This window comes from Sturnira hondurensis, unplaced genomic scaffold (genome assembly GCF_014824575.4).
Source record: "Sturnira hondurensis isolate 20B ecotype Veracruz unplaced genomic scaffold, ASM1482457v3 Scaffold0003693, whole genome shotgun sequence".
NCBI classification, from domain to species: Eukaryota; Metazoa; Chordata; class Mammalia; order Chiroptera; family Phyllostomidae; genus Sturnira; species Sturnira hondurensis.
Window position 1 is genome coordinate 7,030,015 of NW_028076324.1, and position 19,530 is coordinate 7,049,544.

The 19,530-nt window shown below is 53.9% G+C and overlaps 1 protein-coding gene across 1 annotated transcript; it reads right to left on the minus strand.

The window, feature by feature from the left end:
- Positions 1–4,073: 4,073 nt before the first annotated feature.
- MED16 (mediator complex subunit 16) lies at positions 4,074–19,312 on the minus strand. Its single transcript, XM_037042307.1, has 15 exons — positions 19,201–19,312; positions 17,552–17,693; positions 16,637–16,744; positions 16,147–16,316; positions 14,557–14,988; positions 13,729–13,834; positions 11,427–11,582; positions 10,462–10,673; positions 9,704–9,910; positions 8,583–8,793; positions 7,937–8,070; positions 7,638–7,830; positions 6,976–7,192; positions 5,433–5,516; positions 4,074–4,825 (listed from the first exon to the last, which is right to left on the minus strand). The coding sequence occupies exons 2-15, from the start codon at positions 17,682–17,684 to the stop codon at positions 4,699–4,701; spliced, it is 2,490 nt and encodes an 829-aa protein (XP_036898202.1). The 5' UTR covers positions 17,685–17,693; positions 19,201–19,312; the 3' UTR covers positions 4,074–4,698.
- Positions 19,313–19,530: the final 218 nt, after the last annotated feature.

Genomic DNA, 19,530 nt, shown 5'->3' on the forward strand with positions numbered 1-19,530 from the left:
ATATGATATTTCTTATTTTACTTAAAACAATACCCTCTAGTTCCATCCATGTTGTTGCAATAAATTTCATTCTTTTTCATGACTGAGTAATATTCCAGAGTGTACAGGTACTACATTTCCCTTATCTATTCATCTATGAACACATAGGTTGTTCGCATGTCTTGGCTATTGTACATAACGCTGCAGTGAACATAGAAATGCAAAAGTCCTCGGATAAATGCCCCAAAGTGGAATTGCTGGATCATAGGGAAGCTCTAATTTTAATTATTTGAGGAACCTCTATACTGTTTTCCATAGTGGCTGTACCAATTTACAATCCCACCAAAAACATATGACGGTTCCCTTTTCTCCACATCCTCACCAACACTTGTTTGTTGACTTATTGATGACGGCCATTCTGACAGGCGTGAGCGGCTGTCTCACTGTGGTTTTGATTTGTGTTTCCCTGGTGATTAGCGACGCTGAGCATCTGTATGTGTCCATTGGCCATCTGTGTGTTCTCTCTGGAGAAGTGATTATTCAGGTCCTCTGCCAAACTTTTAACTAGATTGTTTTTTGATGTTGAGTTATATGAGTTCTTTATATATTTTATTTTTTAAACACATTTTTTAAAAGATTTTATTTATCTTTAGAGAGGAAGGGAAGGAGAGAAATATCAATGTATGGTTGCCTCTTGTGAGTCCCCTGCTGGGAACTGGCCTACAACCCAGGCATGTGCCCTGACTGGGAATCGAACCATGATCATATGGTTCGCAGGCCCGTGCTCAATCCACTGAGCTACACCAGCCAGGGCTCTTTACATATTTTAAACATTGACTCCTTACCAGATAAATCACTTGCAAGTATCTTCTTCCATTTAGTAGGCTGTCTTTTCATTTTGTTCATGGTTTCCTTTGCTGTGCAAAAACTTTTTAGTTTGATGTAGTCCCGTTTTATTTTTTCTTTTGTTTCCCTTACCTGAGGAAACATATACAAAAAGATATTGGGAAGAATGATATAAAGGAGTTTATCACCTATGTCTTCTAGGAGTTTTATGGTTTGGGGTCTTAAATTTAAGCCTTTAATCCATTTAGAGTTTATTTTTGTGAGAAATCAGCTGATAACCTTGTGGGATTTCCTTTGTATGTAACACTTTGTTTTCCTCTTTCTTTAAGTCTCTTGCTTTCTGCCTTTCTTCTCCTTTTGAGATTCCTACAATGTGAATGTTGGAGTGTGCAATGTTATCCCAGAGGTCCCCTAAACTATCCTTGTGGTTTTTAATTATTTATTCTGTTACGATTGGTTGATTTCCACTAGTCTGTCTTCCACTGATCCATTATCTTGTGCTAGCTAATCAGCTGTTAATTCCTTCTAATGTGTGTTTCTTTTTTTTAAAATTTCAGTTATTATATTCTTTAAGCCTGCTTGGTTCTTTCTTATTCTTTGTTGAAGTTCTAAGTTCCTGTAGTCCACTCAAGTTTGGTGAGCATCTTGGTGATCACTTCTTTGAATTCTTTATCAGGCAAATTATTTACTTTTTTCCTGGAGATTTTTCTTATTCCTTCAGTTGAGAGATAGCTATTCTGGCATTTCATTTTGTTTGATTTCTATGTTTACATTAATTAAACAGTCTTGAGAAAGTGGCCTGGTGTGGAGGCGTCTGCATGTGCTGGGTGGTTTCAGGAAGCCAGTGGGAGCCGAAGGTACTTGGAGCACTAGCCCACGGAGCTGGAGAGGCCACAGCTGGGGAGGCCAGGTGATGGTGGCCATGCCCCGTTGATCCTGCTTGCTTTCTGTTTGAAGGCTACCTTGAAGGTAGGCCAAAGCCCTTGGCTAGAGCTCCTACTGCCCTCTAGAGGTGGAGTAGACACATACAACGGTGCTCGTGGCCCCTCTGATCCCCAACCTGGGGAAAGTGCCTGCACTTCGCTCTCCAATCTCCTCTGTACATTCTCTCACTTTATTTAGAAAGCAGTCTGGCATGGTGTGTAGGCATTTCATGCGGGGTAGTTTGGGAAGTGGGTTGGAGCTGGGCAGGCATTACAACACCTGGGGCTCTGGTCTGAGGACCTGAGTGACTCCCTGAGGGGGAGGCCAGGTGCACATGGTGCTGCCCTGTTGTCCCTGGAAGCAAGAGCCCCCAGGCAGTCTCACCGGAAATGCGCTGTGCTTATAGTGCAGGCCAGGTCCCGGAATAGAGCTCCTGCCACCCTGCAGATCCCCAGCCTTCTTTGTTCTGTTTCTTTCTCATTTGCTATTCATTCAACTACAGATTAGGCGAGTTCAGCTGCTTTCTATGCTGCTGCCATCTTACACACACACTGCATGATCCACAAACCAAAAGCACGTGCACCAGTAATGCGATGCCAGGAGGTGACAGGAAGGTTGAAAGGTGGTGAACCTGTCTGGGTGGACCTTGGGGTGAGGGCAGGGGTAAAAGCAGGCAGACCGGACATCCTTCACCAGGGGCTGAAGCTGCCAGGCACCTCCATGCCTCAGCCACATGGTGGCACCCTTATTCCTCCCTAGGAGTCCAGAGGACACCTGAGATGGGGGGAGGCCTGTGTGGGGTGTCCACCTTGATCCAGCTAATGGCCAGCTCTCTCTTTACTTCCCAGGTGTAACATGAGAGCCTGTGTGTGCTAGACCCTGCTGTGGGGTGAGACCAGGTGTACAGAAGCTGAAGTTGTGCCCTTGTGACCATGTCACAAATTGGAGAATAGGCTTGGAGAGTCCTCCTGACTCTCCTGAGGTCACACAGAAGCCCCTGGGCAGAGGTCAGATTCGAACCTAGCACCATGGTGCCTGTGTTCATAGGCATTCCCAGGACTAAGAGGGTCACAGAAACAGATTGATGGGTATCCCAGAGCAACCACACAGCTCTGCCTCCCAGACTCACTGCCGTCCTTCTGGGCAATGGCAGGAAGGGGACAGAGGGCAGAACCGAGGCTCCAAGGCCCTGTGTGCCCTTTACCTTCCTGGATGAGGGGCCATTGGGGCCCAGCACCTACCAGGCTGCAGGAGTTAAGCCTGGTCCCCAACGGGTGTTCACGAAGTTCCCTTTCGTTGAAAGAGATGGAGGGTACGAAAGGTGAAGCTGTTTGCCCCACTGGGGATTGGGGAGTTAGAACTGGAACCTGTGGGAGGGTTTTGGTTTCATACCATCAAGCATTCATTCACACGCAAGTGTTAATGGAACTCCTTCTGTGTGCCTGGCCCCACACTGGGCACAGGATACAGGGCGCAGTGGGCACAGCCGACTCCCAGCCCTGCTCATGAGAATGGGCCGCACATTCTGTTGCACTGGATCTCCTTCATTTAGGCCTTTCCATAATGGGCAGGAGGTTCCCCTCAGAGCACTCACCAACTCTGTGTGTAAGAAACTGTGCCCATTTGGGACTTCCAGTCAGAGGATGGTGTAGGTAAAGGCGTGCCTCCTGGCACCGGTGAGGTTGCATCAGTCCGATGGGACTGGACACCGCTGGAGCCCTGCAGCCACGGGCAGATGGGCTTGAAACATGGCCCCAGTCCAGACAAGGGGCTCCCTGAGCTCCCTCCATCCTGAGAGCTCAAAACGTCCTGTGCAGCAGTGAAAGCGTTATGTTCTATGGGGCACCCACCTGACCTACCTCCCTTGAGCTTCCAGAAGAAAAACATAAGAACCAATTACCACTTAACAGGCAGGCCAGTGCATCTACTGTGGGGGTGTGGGACACAATCCAGAAAGTACCTGCTGGTGGTAGGAGGCAGGACCCCAGGGGCATGAGGCCTGAGCATCTCTGCATTGGGGGCTGGGTGGGGAAGACAAAGACAGAGGGCAAGGAGAGACACACACACTTGAAGACAGATGAGGCAGAGACCCACCCACCTAGAGAAGCGGAGCAAGCCAGGCAAAGTCCCCACCCACACCCAGCCTGCTGCTCCCTGCCGACTCCTGTACCAGGCATACACTAGGTGCTCCATAAATGCTGACAGAGCAAGAGTGACACATACAGGCACATGGAGACAGAAATGCCTAGAAATGCACGATGAGAGTCAGGACTAAGAGGGACCTTGGGGGGCTGCTGGGGAATGCTCATCACACAGCCATATACCTGCAACCCAACACAGCTGAATGTTTATTGGGCTGCCAAGGTCAGAGCCACCTGGATGAGCAGGTACAGCATTGGTAGGTAGAGGTGAAGAAACTGAAGAGGATACCTGGCCAGTGTCACTGGCAGCAACTGCTAGACACCCAACAGGTATACGTGGGACATTTTAAAAGACCAATAGCCAGACTGTCCCAAAACTTCTGAACTGTGAGACCAGGGACATCCGGGGATGGGGGCAGCTTGGGCCTCTGGAGGTCCAGGGATGTTGGCCCGGAGCCGTGAGACCTGTGGGCAGGCCTGGGTCTGTTTCAGCCAGCACCCAGTGTGGGTAGAGGTGCAGCCATGAAACGGAGCCCTGCCACCTGGGAGGCACCACCAGCCTCTGAGAGAGAAAAAGTGGTGCCCCTGGGCGAGGGACACCAACCTAAGGCTTTAGGCCAAGTCCTAACCCGTCCTCACAGAGATGCTGGTCTTGGCTGGCAAGGTCCCTAAAGTCACAGTTCAAGAATGACTTTTTTAACACACCCAATAAAGTCCTGAGTATGTAGAATACTGTCACTGGGAAAGGACAGCATCACCTTTCCATAACATCCATCAGGAATCTATTTACAAGGCCTGAGGACCCCAGTCAGGGGCAGCTGAGGGGCATCCGCCGCCAGAGCCCCCCACACAGGCAGTTCTTGATCCAGCGCTGTTCCCACTGTTTGACAGCTGTTGTCTTATTGGGCGACTTGAGCATGGTGACACAGCCACACCTGCAGGCAAAACCAGGTGGAAGTGGGCACAGGGTGGGGCCCTCTCCCACCCGCCACTGACCCCCTGCACCCACTGTTCCCTGCAGAAGGAATGATCTCCCTTGCACTGGCCCCCTACTCTGGGCCAGCTCCTCCACATGCTCCTGCCCAGGCTCAGGCACTGCTGCCTCACCTCGACTCGGACAGAGCAGGGGCAGGGGGTCCAGTCCTGGCTCAGACACTCCCTGGTGGCATGACACTGGGACTCAGAACCTATGTGTGGGTTGTGTGGCAGCAATTGGGGCCGCATCTGCAAAGGGCTGGCACAGGGCCTGGGCCATGCACCACTGTGGTTGTTCCTTCATTCCTGTACTTGGGTCATGGGAGCTCTGCAAGGGCTGGGTGCTCACCTGCTTACCACTGATACCCTTGGAAGGGAAGCCCAGAACCTCCCTGGTCCATTAGAGAGATTGCCTGATGTGCCCCCTCAGCAGCTCCACTAAGGAGACACATTCACAGATGGGAAAACAAGGTTGAGAGGAGAAGCCTCACCCTGAGGTCATGGGGTGGCAGAGTGGGGGCAGTGTTTGCTGCGGGATGGATGAAGGATCCACTGTGGGTGGCTCACCTTGTACAGGACTTGCATTCCTCCGTGGGGAAGGCTCCCAGGTGCAGCCGCCGCAGATGGTCGATTTTGGGCTGGCCAGTTGCCCTGGTGGAAGAGGGTGGAGGGGATCAGAGTCACACACACACACATGCAGAGCATACATGCACATATAGAGATGTACATACATGCAGTAGGTGTGTGTGCGTGCTAACATGCAGAGGCAGGCACACACATGTGCATACACATGTATGATACACCTACTGTGGCAAAACACGAGGGAGATGGTGCCTGTGGATGTGCGTTTACACTCCCTCTGCCCACAGAGACACCCCACCCTGGACGGTGCTGTACACCCTGATGACATCAGACGCCCTGGATGACACTGAGACCCTGGCAGTAGGAGCCCACACAGGAGCAGACCTAGACCTCGGGGCAGGACAGTTGCTTATACCATGTGACATATATTTGAAAGTTTACAGAACAAAGCGTTCAGAACCTCCCTGTGACCAGCATCCTCATTCATAGTCTTTTCTGTGATTCACCAGGGCTGGCCCCCCACGGCACAAGAAAGAAAATGCCGGCAGGTCCCAGAGGTGGGACCACAGGGGTGGGAATGGTCTTCCTTCTTTTCTTTCTTTTAATTTATTGATTGATTTTACAGAGAGATGAAGGGGGTGGGGAGAGAGAGAGAAACATTAATTTGCTGTTCTACTTATTTATACATTCATTCGTTGCTTCTAGTATGTGCCCAGACTGGGGACCAAACCCATAACCTTGGTGTATCAGTATGATGCTCAACCAACTGAGCTACCTGGCTAGGGCCAACAGCCTTCCTTCTGTTCATCTGCTTTCTGAAACTTCTACCCTAAGCAACAGGCTACTCGGGCAGACTGTGTATATTTCTCCATCTAGGGACTACTTAGCAGGGGTGGGTGCCTGATGGGTACCAGTGCAGATGGTGGGCCAGCCACTTCATGGCTGTGACCCTGGCTCAGTGACTATACCTTTCTGAGCTGTTCACTCACCTGTCGGATGGGGACAAAACCCCACCCCACAGTGCTGTGGGCAGTAAAGGGCTAACTTAGCACGTCTGGGCTGTCCAGACCTCTGTTGAAAAGACAGGGCTGGCCCTTGACCGCCAGAGTGCCCCTCAGCCCTGTGAAGGTCCTGCCTGATTTAGTGTCTACCGGGCCCTTGGGCCAGGCCAGGGGTGGGGCTCAGGCCACATATCAGCCTGACCTCTGAGTCCCAAATAACTGTGGTCCACCATATGACACTGCATACAGAAAGTGACAGACCAGGGGGAGGAAGACATCACACAGATACCCAAGTGCACAAATCAGTAAAGACTGAGGAGATGGTGGAGACAGTGACTGGAAGGTGGGGGGATTCAGTGCCTAAGTGAGGGAAGTCCCCTGGGAACAGCATTTAGGTCAAGCTCAGAAGGAAGCAGCAGGCACAGCACATGCAAAAGCCCTGAGGCAGAGGCATAAAGGATCTGGGTAGGTTTGGGGGGGACCCTGCAGGAGGAATATGCACAGGGCCCGAGGCAGAGGGCATGCACCTGATAAGGCCATCCAGCTGCAAGGTGGTGGCATTGCCAGGCAGAGTGGGGGCCTTGCCGAAGTACAGACGCAGGGGCTGCTTGGGCTGCAGGCGGCTGACGAGGCCATCGCTGACAGGCAGCCAGTCTAGGCTGGGGATGAGCAGCTGGCTGGGCAGCAGGCAACACTCGTCGACAAGTGCCTCATCTGGTTCGCTTGTGGGGCCCTCATCACGGCCTGCAGAGGAGGACCATGGGATGTCCTGGTCAGCTTGGAGCTCAGGGACCAGGTTTGGGCCCAGCTCTGCCCTGACTTTCTGAGGTGCCTTGGAAGCTCCTCCCTCTCTGGCCTTAGCCTTCCCTTCTGTAAAACAGGAACTCGGTCATTCATTTAAAAACATTCAGAGAGAACTGAATACCTTCCTGGGAAGAGAGTTGCAAGAAAGACAGAACCTGGTCCTCCAGAAATACACAGCCTGGTGACAAGACAAGCCACCAGTGTCTAATAATAGCTGATGTTTAATGACCACCCACTCTGTGCTTGGACTTGTGCTGGGTGCTGGGGAAACAGTGGAGACAAAGACAAAGCCAGTTTGACTTAGGGAAACTTATATTCTGGTGGGGGACTCAACTAGGGCTTGTATGTTGGTGAGAGGCTGGGATCAGAGAGCTGGGCATCTTACAGCAGATCCAGAGCTTAGTAAGCAGACGGAAGAGCAGGGACATGCTATCCTGGGTGTCAGAGGTGGCCGTGTACACAGGCAGACAGCTGGGCTTCAGCAGGCCCCAGATGCGGATGACGACCATCAGTTCCCGCAGCATACCAAGAGAAGTACCGTCCCGCAGGAAGCTGTGTCCAGGCCGCAGCGGGGCGCCCTGTAGGAAAAGGCACTCAGGCTATGTATTTAAATGTGGGCCACCTCCTAGGACCTTCATGGGTCCTGGAGTGGAGGTTTTGCAGAGGGCCAGGGAGGGGGCACACCTGGTTAGGCAGGCTGGCCAGCAGGTAGAGCACGAAGTCACCCACCCACTGTAGGAGCTGTTGCAGAGCCTGGAGTGTGTTCATGTCCAGAACAAACTCCTCCGTCTTGAGGTTGATCATGACCTTGTCAATATCTAGAAAGGGATGGTGGTCAGGAGTAGCCAGGCCCCACCATGCACTAGGACCAACCCCACTTTGCACCCTGGGATCCTCATCACCCACCAGCACCCACTGTGAGCTGGACCTGGACAAGGTCAACCCATTGCTGTGAATAAGCAAGTGGGCAGGACGGCTGAGCCAGGGACTGTGGAGAAGAGGGCTGGACCCACAGCAACAAGGTGTCCACTACCAGCTCTCAAGATGACCCTGCTGCTCCTCATGCCAGCCTGTGCTGGGCCCCTGCATCTCCTCCCTGGCATGGCTGACGGAACTGGACGGGACTCCACTTGCTCCCCTCTGGTTAACATTTGCCTTCAGCTCCAGGCTAATCCTGTAGCCAACGTCTCCACCTTCTTCAGGTACCACCCCCACGCCTGGCACACAGGAAGCACCCACAGTGTTCAGGTGGGACTTAGGACGGTCGTGCACAGAACCATGCATGCACAGCCACTCTCAGGGTGGCCTGCTGGGAGGGGGTGGGACCCACCGACGTCTGTGATCTTGGCACAGATCTCAGTCAGCCGGTCACCGGGACTCTTATCAGGCGTATTGAGGATATGCGGACGCAGCAGGGACTTGAGTGTGGAGCTGATGGCGATGAGAAAGAGCTTGGCATGGTAGTCACACACAAGGGTCACAGTGCAGGGTGACAGCTTGCAGAGCGAGGCCTTCATGGCCAGGATCCGGGTGGAGAGGACCTGGGGGTTGTGCAGTATGAGCAGAGACATCCACTTGAGGGGCCTGGGGAAGAGGCTCTTGCTATAGTATACAGCGGGGCTGGGCAAGCTGAGGCACCTGCTTAATGTCTCTGGGCCTCACCTCTTTGTGGCAGTATCAGGTAAGAGAATCTACCTCACAGGACGGGTGGGGTGTCAACCTGGAAGTGGCCCTGCACCCAGGGACACTGGGCATGTCTAGGGCCATCTGTGGCTGTCACACTGGGAGTGCTTCTGGCATTGAGTGGGTGGGGGCCAGGGATGCTGCTCAGTACCCTACTGTGCCCAGAACAGCCCCCCACCACAGAGAGAGACCTGGCCCAGGTGTAAGAGGTGCTGAGGGGAGACCTGGTCTCGCTGGGCGAGTGAACGTGCTAAAGCAATAAAATGTGCCGGGCTAGGGCCCGTGGGCAGTGACCTCATTCCCACCGAGCTCAGCTCTGAATGCCCACTGCAGCCTCACATCCTCCCTAACAACCTCACTCACGTCCTGTCAGGCCCCTCTTGTGAAAGGGACCTTTTCCCCACTTCACTGTCACTGCTGGCACAGAGGAAAGCTGCCCATTTCTGAAACTGTCCTTCATGTGCCCCCGTGTTGAACTTGCGCTAGTGTTAAGGGCTCCTTGCGAATGCTAGTGGTTTCCCAGGTGCACCATCATGGCACCTGGTCATTGTTCTCTTCCTCTCTGACCTCTAAGCCTATTTATTGCTCCTATCTCATCACGTGTGCGAGGCCCCAGTTCCACATGCACGTGCACTCATGTACTCTGAGGCGTTTGAGAAGACAGCCCCCGCTGGTGGCAGAGGCGGTGGCAACAGGGGTGACTTCCCAGAGAAAACTTTCCAGGTGAAGAACGAGGTAAAGAGGTGGGGGCGCGTGGCACCGGGCTACCTGCTGCAGGGCAGCTTTCTGGCGTGTGTACTCCTCATGCAGCCGCTCCACCAGGCTCTGCACCATCGTGGGCTGCACGTGAAGCAGGATGTCCCACCAGTCATAGCCGGTCACCATGCAGTACTCCAGCAGGAAAAGCAAGTGCCGCAGGGCCAGGTTCACATCCAGTGTGTGGCCCATGGAGGGCGAGATGCGCAGCATGCTCAACTGTGGGAGAGGGGACGGCTGGTGAGACCCCTAAGGGAGTGCTGGGCAGATGACGTCCCTAGCCCCACCTAAGGTTCTGGGCACCACACTCCCTCCCCAGAGCTAGTGGCCATGCTGAGTGTGGGCAGTCAGAGCCTGGCACGTGCAAGTGTTAATGGGCTTGAGGCAGCCACGTAGCACTTCCCAAAAACAACCCGAGCAACCGCCTACACCCTCAGACACATTTGTGGGGACTGGACTGGTCCTTTAGGCTCTATGATGGATGTAAACCAATGAGTGGGGGCCATGGGGAGCCCTCCAGACACAGACACAGTTCCCCAGGGAAGCCGAGCCCCCCACACAAGGACAGGCCTATGGAATGATGGACAAGCAAGACCCACACACCAGGAAACAGACCAGGATTTGGCTGGAAGCCAAAAACACAAGTGACAGGGAGGCACCAGACAATGACCAGACAGAGTCCATTTGCTCCAGGGCAGCTGAGGATGGGGTGGGGGTTGCTCCCCCACACACTGAGAGGGCAGCTCTGGAGCACCCACAGCAGCGCTTACCTTCCCATGGTTGTCGATGCCCACAAGGGCCAAGGAGGTCCAGGACAGCTGCATGGCCTTGAAGTGAATGGCAGGGCCTGTGGTCCGGGGGCGCTTGATGGCAGGCTCGTCCATGGAGCGTGGAGCTGTAGAGCTATAGAATATGGCCATGGTCTGCAGCGACAGCCGGTGCACAATGTGGACGCTGCCATCATGGAAGGCCAAGGCCAGCCCTAGGGGAGGGGAACATTCAGGGTCAGGAAGGGCCTGGAACATGCCCACTGGTGGCTGTGGGGCTGCCTAGCTCTGGACAATGTGAAGTGACTGCCCTGGGGATGGGTGAGCCCTGAGACACAATCAGCACACTACCCCATGTCTGGCCAGCAGCCCGCACAGCCACTGTCCTCTCTTTCTTTGCTAACAGGCCACCAGAGTCAGTGGAGCAAGGTGCCACCAGCTCAGGCTGCATATCCCCAGAGGCTGTGCAGCTGACTCTATGTTTCAGATGATGTGAGCAAACACAACCTACAGGGGGACAAGGTGGGAGGGGACAGGAGCACACAAAGGGCTTCATGGCAGGAACAGAAGTCAGTGAGTTTACGGGCTCCTCAAGCCCAAAGCTGTGATGAACGTGTAGTGGGGTTGGGGGCTGACTGTTAGCCATCCCAGCACTTCTAGCCCAACTCACTCATAGTCACAGCCTCCAGGGACTGAACAAGGATCAATGTCTCAGCTGCTACGACAAAGGGTACTGCTTATCTGGAGAGTTTACCCTCGAGTTTCCAACCTCTGCCTTATTGGTTTCTAACAGCTCTTTATATATTAAAGATGCAGCTTTTCAGATCCTGAAAGTGGAGAGCCTCATAGCCATTTGAGCATGCTTGATCCTGAAAGCAAAGCCACCTCCTCGATGGGTACCAATTAGAGACTAGGAGGCAGCTCCCAGAGCTCTAAGATCTAAGACCCCAGCTCCAAGCCCACCGTACCAAGGCCGGGGTAGAACTGCGTGTCGCTGGCCACCTTCAGGTCAGTGTTGGTGAGTGAGATAGGCAGCTTGGGTAGTGCCACAGCAGAAACTCGGTCCAGGTCATTGGTGGCCGACAAGATCCGCCACTTGAGAATCATGGGCTGCTTATCACCAACTAAACATAGGGCAGGAACACAGAATAGCAATGGTATGAAGGCAAACACCACAATGATGGGTCACATGGGGACAATGGCCAAGACCCCTTCTCTGATCCCAGCACCTGCCCTCCACCAGGGACCCCAACTCAGCCCTCAGCCTACCACACCCCAGCCAGCTGGCTGGTACAAGACAGGCATATGACCCAAGATGGTCCAGAGAACCCAGTGCTGGGACTTCCTGGGGACAGGGAGGAGGCATCCTCCAGGCATCCTGCTAGTGTCAGCTGGCAATAGTGGGTACCCATTTCATGGAGCCAACGTAATGAGAAGGGGGATGCTACCCCCCAGACCCTGCTGCCACATTAAACCCAAAACTCCCTTGCGACTTGCCAGCTTGGGTTGGGTTTGTCCCTTACGATCTAAGAGGTCCTAGGTGGGACCCCAGCTGTCCCCACCAGATAAAATGCATCCCTTCCCTGCACTCACACCCTCCACATGTTGATGAGGCCTCCTGCACCCAACAAGAAATGGAGTGATTTCTGTGAATCTAGGCATGGCCAGTGGGCACTGGCGAACTGTGATGTATGCAGAGGACGCAAAAGTGCTGGTGCCCAGGACGCTGAGGGGAACAGGCTGGGCTGCGGGGCATGTGCCACCGGAAAACGGGCCCAGTTGGTGGTCAGCAGCCCAAGCAGGAGGCTAATGGCAGGCACATGGAACCAAGTATCTAGGTGTAGCCAGATGATCCGGTCCAGAATAATATGAACCGGATAATAATATGAATAATATGTGGCTTTGAGCCTGAGTTTGGGGCTAATTTGTTATCTGGCAAAGCTGACTGTCAGAGGACTTGTCTCTGCCACCATCAATGTCCAGATGTGTGCCCCAGGGGCTTCCTCAGAGTTTATAAACTTGCTGCACCTTGGCTGGCATGGCTCAGTGGATTGAGTGCCAGCCTGTGAACCAAAAGGTCACTGGTTCAACTCCCAGTCAAGGCATGTGCCTGGGTTGTGGGCCAGGTCCCCAGTTCAGGATGTGCAAGAGGCAACTGATCAATGTATCTCTCACATCGATGTTTCTCTCCCTCTCTTTCTCCCTCCTTTCCCTCCTCTCTAAAAATAAATAAAAGCTTTAAAATAAATAAATAAACTTCCTGCAAACCCAGTAAGGGAGTTTTAACATATGCTGTCCCCAGGGAAAACCAAAGCCCAGAAAAGTCAGAGTGAAATCCAGCATCTGGCATGAAGACACTACAGAGTGTTAACTACAAAGGTAACAACCAGCGCAAAGTTCCAGGGAAGGCTTGCAGGGTGGGAACCGTGCCCAGCCATTCAAACCCTCCCTTCACTGACTGGTGCACCCCGACCTAATGTAGTCCTGCCAGCCCCCTGTGGGGCCACCCGCCACTGTCCAAAAGCTCCCCGGGATACCTGTCTAGGGACAGCGCAACAGGAAGTGACCTGTTCATGTCAATTCCTCTGTAGCCACAATGAGCAGCTTATGTAACCACCTTGAGCAGCAAATGACACAGCAAGGAACCTCTTGATACAGCTGCATTAGTGGCTTCCGCTTAGCAACCCCCCCGTGCGTCCAACCACCCCGGGGTCCATTAGTGCTAATCAGCAAAAAGCAGAGCTTTCTTTTGCTGGGAAAACACCTGCATCTGTGTATCTGGGCAAGGTTTGCCCCCTACAGCTCCACCATCAGGGGATGAAAACTAGCGGCTTTTCTAGCCTACCACTGGCTTCAGGTTTGGCCAGTGCATCCCAGGGTCTGTGTCAAAGAGGAGGGGGTGATGGTCTTGGGGCTAACCTGAGAGACACAGGGGCTCCCTGTGCGTGAAAGGAGGAGGGGGGAGAGAGGTGAGCTGGTGGGTGTATTCTTGGCAAACTCAGTTAATCCCTCCAGCCTCGGTCTCCTCGCTCTAAACCAAGGTTTCCAAAAGATCCATGGCTTTCAGGGTTAAGTGCCTCCCTGCAGTCCACGCCCCCTGCTGAGCTGGTTCTACCTGCTGGCCTCCTGTACCATGACTGTGGCTCTGCTGTCCCACTAACCACACGCTCCCACAGGTGGTCGGGCTGCCTGCTGGTGACTATGGGCCTCTCTGAGCCTTAGTTTCCCCAAATTAAAAGTCAAGTGCCCTAGCCCAACAGAGGAACTCACCCACAGGAGAGATCTGCTGGAAGATGTTATTCACGGGAAGCCCTTCCTTCCGCAGGGACCAGCACTCCACAATACTGCTTGTCTGATTGGACGCGCACAACAGCACCTGGGGGAACCGTGGGCAGCTCGACGAGGAGGCAGCACCTTGGGCATCCACACCTTACAGGGGGCACTTGCGCTAACCCAGGCTCAGGTGCTGGCCTGCCTGATACAGCCACCTCCCCTCCCTGGACCTCCATTTCTTCGGTCCTCACACTGGCCCAACCTCACAGCCACTGTGGACTCAGACCCAGGTCTACCCATCCGCCACCTGACCAGAACAGCACACACCACACCAGTGGTGCCCTCCCTGGCAGGGGTTTGGGCCTCACTGCTGTGTAGTTATAATGGGAACTTTAGTGGCCTAGTGGGGTCAGCTGAACAACAGCCCCAAAGATGTCCCTGTCTTGGTTTCAGGACCTGTTTATATGTCACCTCACACAGTAAAGGGGCTTTGTAGGAGGGATTAAGTCAAAGACTCTGAGATGGGGATGACCCTGATTCCCAGGGGCCCAGTGTCCTGGCAGGGGCCTCATAAGAGGAGGCAAGAAGGTCAGAGTCAGAGCTGGAAGAGGCTGCATTGCTGGCTATGACAATGGAGGAAGGGGACACAAGACAGGGATGCAGTGCTTCTAAAAGCTGGAAAAGGCTAGAAATGGTTCTCCCTGGAGCCTCCGAAGGACCAGCCCTGCCCACAGCTGGGTTAGTCGTGAGACCCATGTCCGAGTCCCAGCCAGAACTGAAGGTGAGAAGTGTGTTGCATCATGGCTGCATCCCCAGTGACCTCACCTGCTCAGACATGTCACGGGCCAGGAATTTGAGGTGGGTGATGGCAGGAAACTTGTCCTTGCGGTTGAGGTCGGTGGTGCAGCGCATGAAGAGTGAGGGCAGGATCTCGGTGTCGATGCGACACTTCTCGCTGACCACGCTCACACACACCTTGTAGAACTGCACAGGAGAGGCGCTGCTGCCATCCGCTGTGGCCACCACGATGTTGCCACCACCTGTGAAGGCGATGTCCGCCAGGGCAACGCGGCCACGCAGTCGGCATAGGCTCTCCGTCGATGTCAGCACCTGCCCACTGGGCTTGAGTAGGGACACGGTGACCAGGCCGCTGACTGTCACCGCGATCCAGCCCTCCATGGGCTTGCCCCCAAACAGCGTGAGGGATGGCGAGAACTTGACACGGGAGAACTTCTCCCCGAAGCTGGAAGCGCCTGACTGTGGGAGAGCAAGCAAGGGGTCTTAGTGCTGGTGCTGCCTCTACTGAGGACAGGAGGAAAGATGCCCTGCTCAGCTGTAAGGGTCAACCTCCTGTGACCTGACAACCCATGAGGCAGAAGCTACGAGAGCATGGACTTGAATTCCAATCCTGCCTCAGCCACTTGAGCACCATGTGACGTGGGCCTCTCTGACCCTCCAGCTCCTCATTTGTATTTCGGAGGGCCGTGGTGAGGATCAAATGACTGAATACATGAAGGACAGGAATCAGGGACCAGACACTCATTATTTTCAGGTTTGTGGGCCAGGTGGCCCCTGCTGGGACTACCTGCTCCTTGTCTGAGTATGCAGAAGCAGCTGCCAATAAGACTGCTCACAGAAACAAGTGGGGCTGCGTTTGGCCTGCAGGCTGTGGTGGGCAGACCGCTGCATTAAGAATTCAGGGGGTGCCGTGAAAGTACTGGCTGCTGCTATTTTACTACTGTTATATGCTTCAAAATTAGGGTTTTTTGTTTTGTTTTTTTAAAATTTATCTTTAGAGGGGAAAGGAAGGAGAGAAGGAGAGAAACATCAGTGTATAGTTGCCTCCCCTGAGTCCCCCGCTGGGAACTGGCCCACAACCTAGGCATGTGCCCTGACTGGGAATCGAACCGCGATCGTGTGGTTTGCAGGCCTGCACTCAATCCACTGAGCTACACCAGCCAGGGCTCAAAATTAGGTTTAAGTTACAATCTACATGCAACCAAATTTACTCTTTTTAAGCATATGGTTCCACGGGTCTTGATAAATGTGTTGTCATGGAAAACCACAAAAATCATGACCAGAATCCACCCCCCTCTACAGGGCCCTCGTGTCCCTTAGCAGTCAGTCCCCACCCAACCCCACCCTGGGTCCTGAGTGGTATCACTAGTTTTGCCTTTCCTAGAATTCTACCAGAGTGGGACCTGTGAGTAGCCTTTATGCCTGGCTCCTTTCATGCAGGACTCTTCCGAGCTTTGTCTGTGCTGTTTAATTACTGAAACAGAAGGTGTGAACCAGGCCCAGGGCTCGAAACACTAGAGGATGCTGGTGATGGGAGAGGAGGAGCCAAGGTGGCAGATGGATGGATAAAGTAAACGGACTCGTTCAGCACACCTATTCACTCAGGCAGACACTCACCTTTTCCACATGCAGTGCCAACTTCACACCATTGTGCAGCCAAGACAGGGCCACAATGGGGTCCCCCTCCACCAGGCTTCCCACGGGGCTCTCCCAGCTGTTGGCCAGGTGGTCCGCCATGCTCCAGCACTTGATCTGCCCATTGGCATCAGCTGACAGGAGCCGAGAGCCTGTAGGAAGCAGACCTGCATCACAAACCCCAACCATAGGCAGGGATTATCACCCGCAGTACATCAAGAATTTGGGAGAAGCCAGCCTAGTGGTGGTAGAGCAAGGGAGTGCCACAAGGCATGATGGGAAATAGCTCTGAACACAGGAACAGGAAGAGCACTAGCCACAAAGCCTTAAGTCGAAGGTTGGAGTCCCAAGTCTGATCTTGGGGACAGGACAAGAAAAGACAGAATACATCCCCCTGGGATTTGGGATGAGCATCACCATGGTTGCCTTTGGCCACACAGGACCCTACTGAGCCTGCCAGCCCCACCCTTACCTGACTGGTCCCACTCGAGGCAGGTGATGGCCTCACTGTGCTCTGAGCTGATGGAGTGCACGTCCCAGGGGTGCTCTGTGTCCAGGATGTGGATCAGGCGGGTCAGGTCTGTAGGGGATGGAGAACAGTCAGCACAATGACAATGACATGGCCCTAAAGACTCCAGGGGGACTCAGGGAGGAACCCAGCAAATGTCCCACCCATAGGGAAGTCATGGAGATGCTGCCGACCACATCGACAACCCAGGTGCTAACAAGGAACAAGCTTGCATTTCCCAGGGAACACAGAGCAGGCCTGTGAGTCGCCGCCAGTGTGTCTACAACCCCAAAAACAGAACTGGAAGAAAATGACCCCAAAATGCTAACAGTGGGCTTCTCTCCATGAAAGATAATAGGTGGTTCTCTTTATTCTAAATTTCTGTGCTTCTCTAATTTTCTCTAATGAGTGTATATCACTCAAATGATGGAAAGAAGATGGCTGGTGGCGATGAACCTTAGAGGCTTTCAACAGTCAAAAGTGACATGTAAGGTCTGGAAACTGAGGCACAAATCTCCCCAACAAACCTGAGTGGAATGCCCGCCTTTCCCCCTCCACCCCACAGGGGTGATCCCAACACCCCCCAGGCACCAGGTGTGGGAGAGCACTATCACAGCAGCCATCACTTAAATGGGAGGTGGCCCACTAAGGACAGCAGCCACCAGTTAAATGCATCTGTCTCTGCCTTTTGCACCCTGAAAGGTTGGGGCCTTCACCACCCCCCAGATATGAATAAGGTGGGAGGTGGCTCCACACAGGCCTGGAGACCTGGAGTCACCCCACGGCAGTGTGCCAGGCACCATGCGAGCCAGGGGTATAACACTGTGTGGGGAGGGGTGGGGAAGGAATGGGGGCTGGACTAGAGGTGAAGGGGTGTACCCTGGTCATCGTTCCGGAGGTCTGTGGTGAAAGCGATGAGGTTGCGGCAGGACCAGGCACAGGCCAGGGGTACTGATGGACAGTGGGTGCTCTTGGGCCACTTCTCCCACTCGCAGACATAAGCCAGATCCATTGTGCCCACCTGCCACAAACCAAGGACACCAAGGATAGTCACCTGAGGAAGAGAATGACCACCCGAAGAAGGAAGTGACAGGGAAGACTGGCTCACCTTCACCAAGTGCCTGCAGGGTGCTGAATGCCATGCTGGATGCTGGGTCACCAAGAGAAATGAAAAGCACCCAACCCCTGTTCTTGAGTCTTGTATGTGTGTGTGAAGGAGAGGGCTGCACTTTAAACACAGAGAGCCATAGAGGCCTCACTGGGGAGAAGACATTTGAGCAAAGGTGCAAGAGAATGCGCTGAAGCATGTAGATGTCTGAGGAAGAGCACTGTAGGTGGAGGGCACAGCCAGTGCAAAGGCACAGCGGGTGGGTCTAGCCTGGGGTGTTTAAGGAGTGGCCCAGTGACTGGGGCAAAGGTGGGGTAAGGGCAGGTCCTGCAGGGCCCTGTGGGCTTCCACCCTTGGTGACTAAAGAGTAAGAGTCCAAGGAGGGCTGTGACTTATTTGTGTTTTGACAGAACCCCTCTGCTGTCCAGAGGATGCACCTGGGAGGCAGGGTGAGGGGAATGCACTGGTCCAAGCGACCAGTGCACTGGTCCAATGTGCACTGGTCCAATGCACTTCTCACAGTTTCCATGAGAAGAGGTCAGACCCTGGGTCTATCCTTTGGGAAGAGCTGAGTTGGGGACACAGGTTGGGGAAGTTAGCCGTTTTGGTCTTGGTGTGGGACCTACGAATTATTGAGAATAACAGTAACAGTGAACCCTTCTTCAGGGCTCAGTGCCTAGCATAGATTACAGGTTATCTTTCACTACCGCAAAAGCCCAGTGAGGTTGTTGGTACGACGAACCCCATTTTCTCAATCACTACCTCTACCCTCACGTCCCCAATTCTTGGGATCCTACCCTAGAATACCAAAGCCCCGCCCACAACTCCCTTCAACACTTTAAGCTCCGCCCCCAAAGCCCTCCTTCCCCATCCCCTTCAGTCTTTGCTTTCCATTCCTTGCTCTCCATTTGCCTCTCGAGCCTCCAGGCCCAGCCTAAACTAAGAAGCTTCACTTCAGAGACCCCCCCAAACAATCCCTAGGCCCATACCCAAAGCCCTCCGGCCCCGCCCTTAACACCCTTTGCTTTCCAGACCTCTCCCCGATAGCCTGGCCCTCCAGGTCCCGCCTCCGATGATCCCCTAGAGACTCCACGCCCCTTACCAAGAGCCCCACGCATCCTCTAGGTCCCTCCTCCAAGTCTCCCACAACCCTCAAGCTCCGCCCCAAATTCACCCCAGGGAGAAAGCCTTAGACCCCGCCCCGACTTCCCCCTGCTGAGGAACCCGTTTCCGCCACCCTCCCCCAGACCACGCTCAGACCTCCAGGCAGTATTCCCAGCACCCTTTGCTTTCCAGACCCGCCCTCTGACCTCACAGGCCCCGCCCCGGGCTCGCGAGTCCCCGCCTTCTCTGAGACGCACGCCCCGGGGTCACCGGGATCCCGGCTGACCCACTGGAACCCTTGTATCCCTTCGCTCACCTGGTTGGCTAGTGCGCCGCGGCCGCAGACCGTACTCGCTCTAACACCCCGGCTCCGACGCCGCCATCTTTCCTGAGACCATTGAGTCTCCCGCGCAGCGCGAACGCTTCCCAGAGACTTCTGGGACGACAGTGGCTGGGGCTCCGCCCCACTTCCGCACTAGTTTGTGTGAGCGTGGTAGAATCCAAGCTGTTACCTGAGTTTTATTTGTGAGAGTAACGGGTGTTTTTTCAGCCCTAGTGAACCACCCTATTTGGTTACGCTGTGTGCTGCACTGCCATATAAAGATGGGTTGCTAAATCTTTGGAACATAATTCACCCTTCATGAAA

Bases quoted from the DNA above. Each gene is read 5' to 3' on its own strand.
- MED16 (XM_037042307.1), bottom strand. From the start codon at position 17,684: ATGGATCTGGCTTATGTCTGCGAGTGGGAGAAGTGGCCCAAGAGCACC. The intron at 10,674-11,426 runs GTACGGTGGGCT...CCCCTCCCCTAG, and splicing joins GCAGTTCTACCCCGGCCTTG to GGCTGGCCTTGGCCTTCCAT. The intron at 4,826-5,432 runs GTGAGCCACCCA...TTTTGCCTGCAG, and splicing joins GAATGCAAGTCCTGTACAAG to GTGTGGCTGTGTCACCATGC.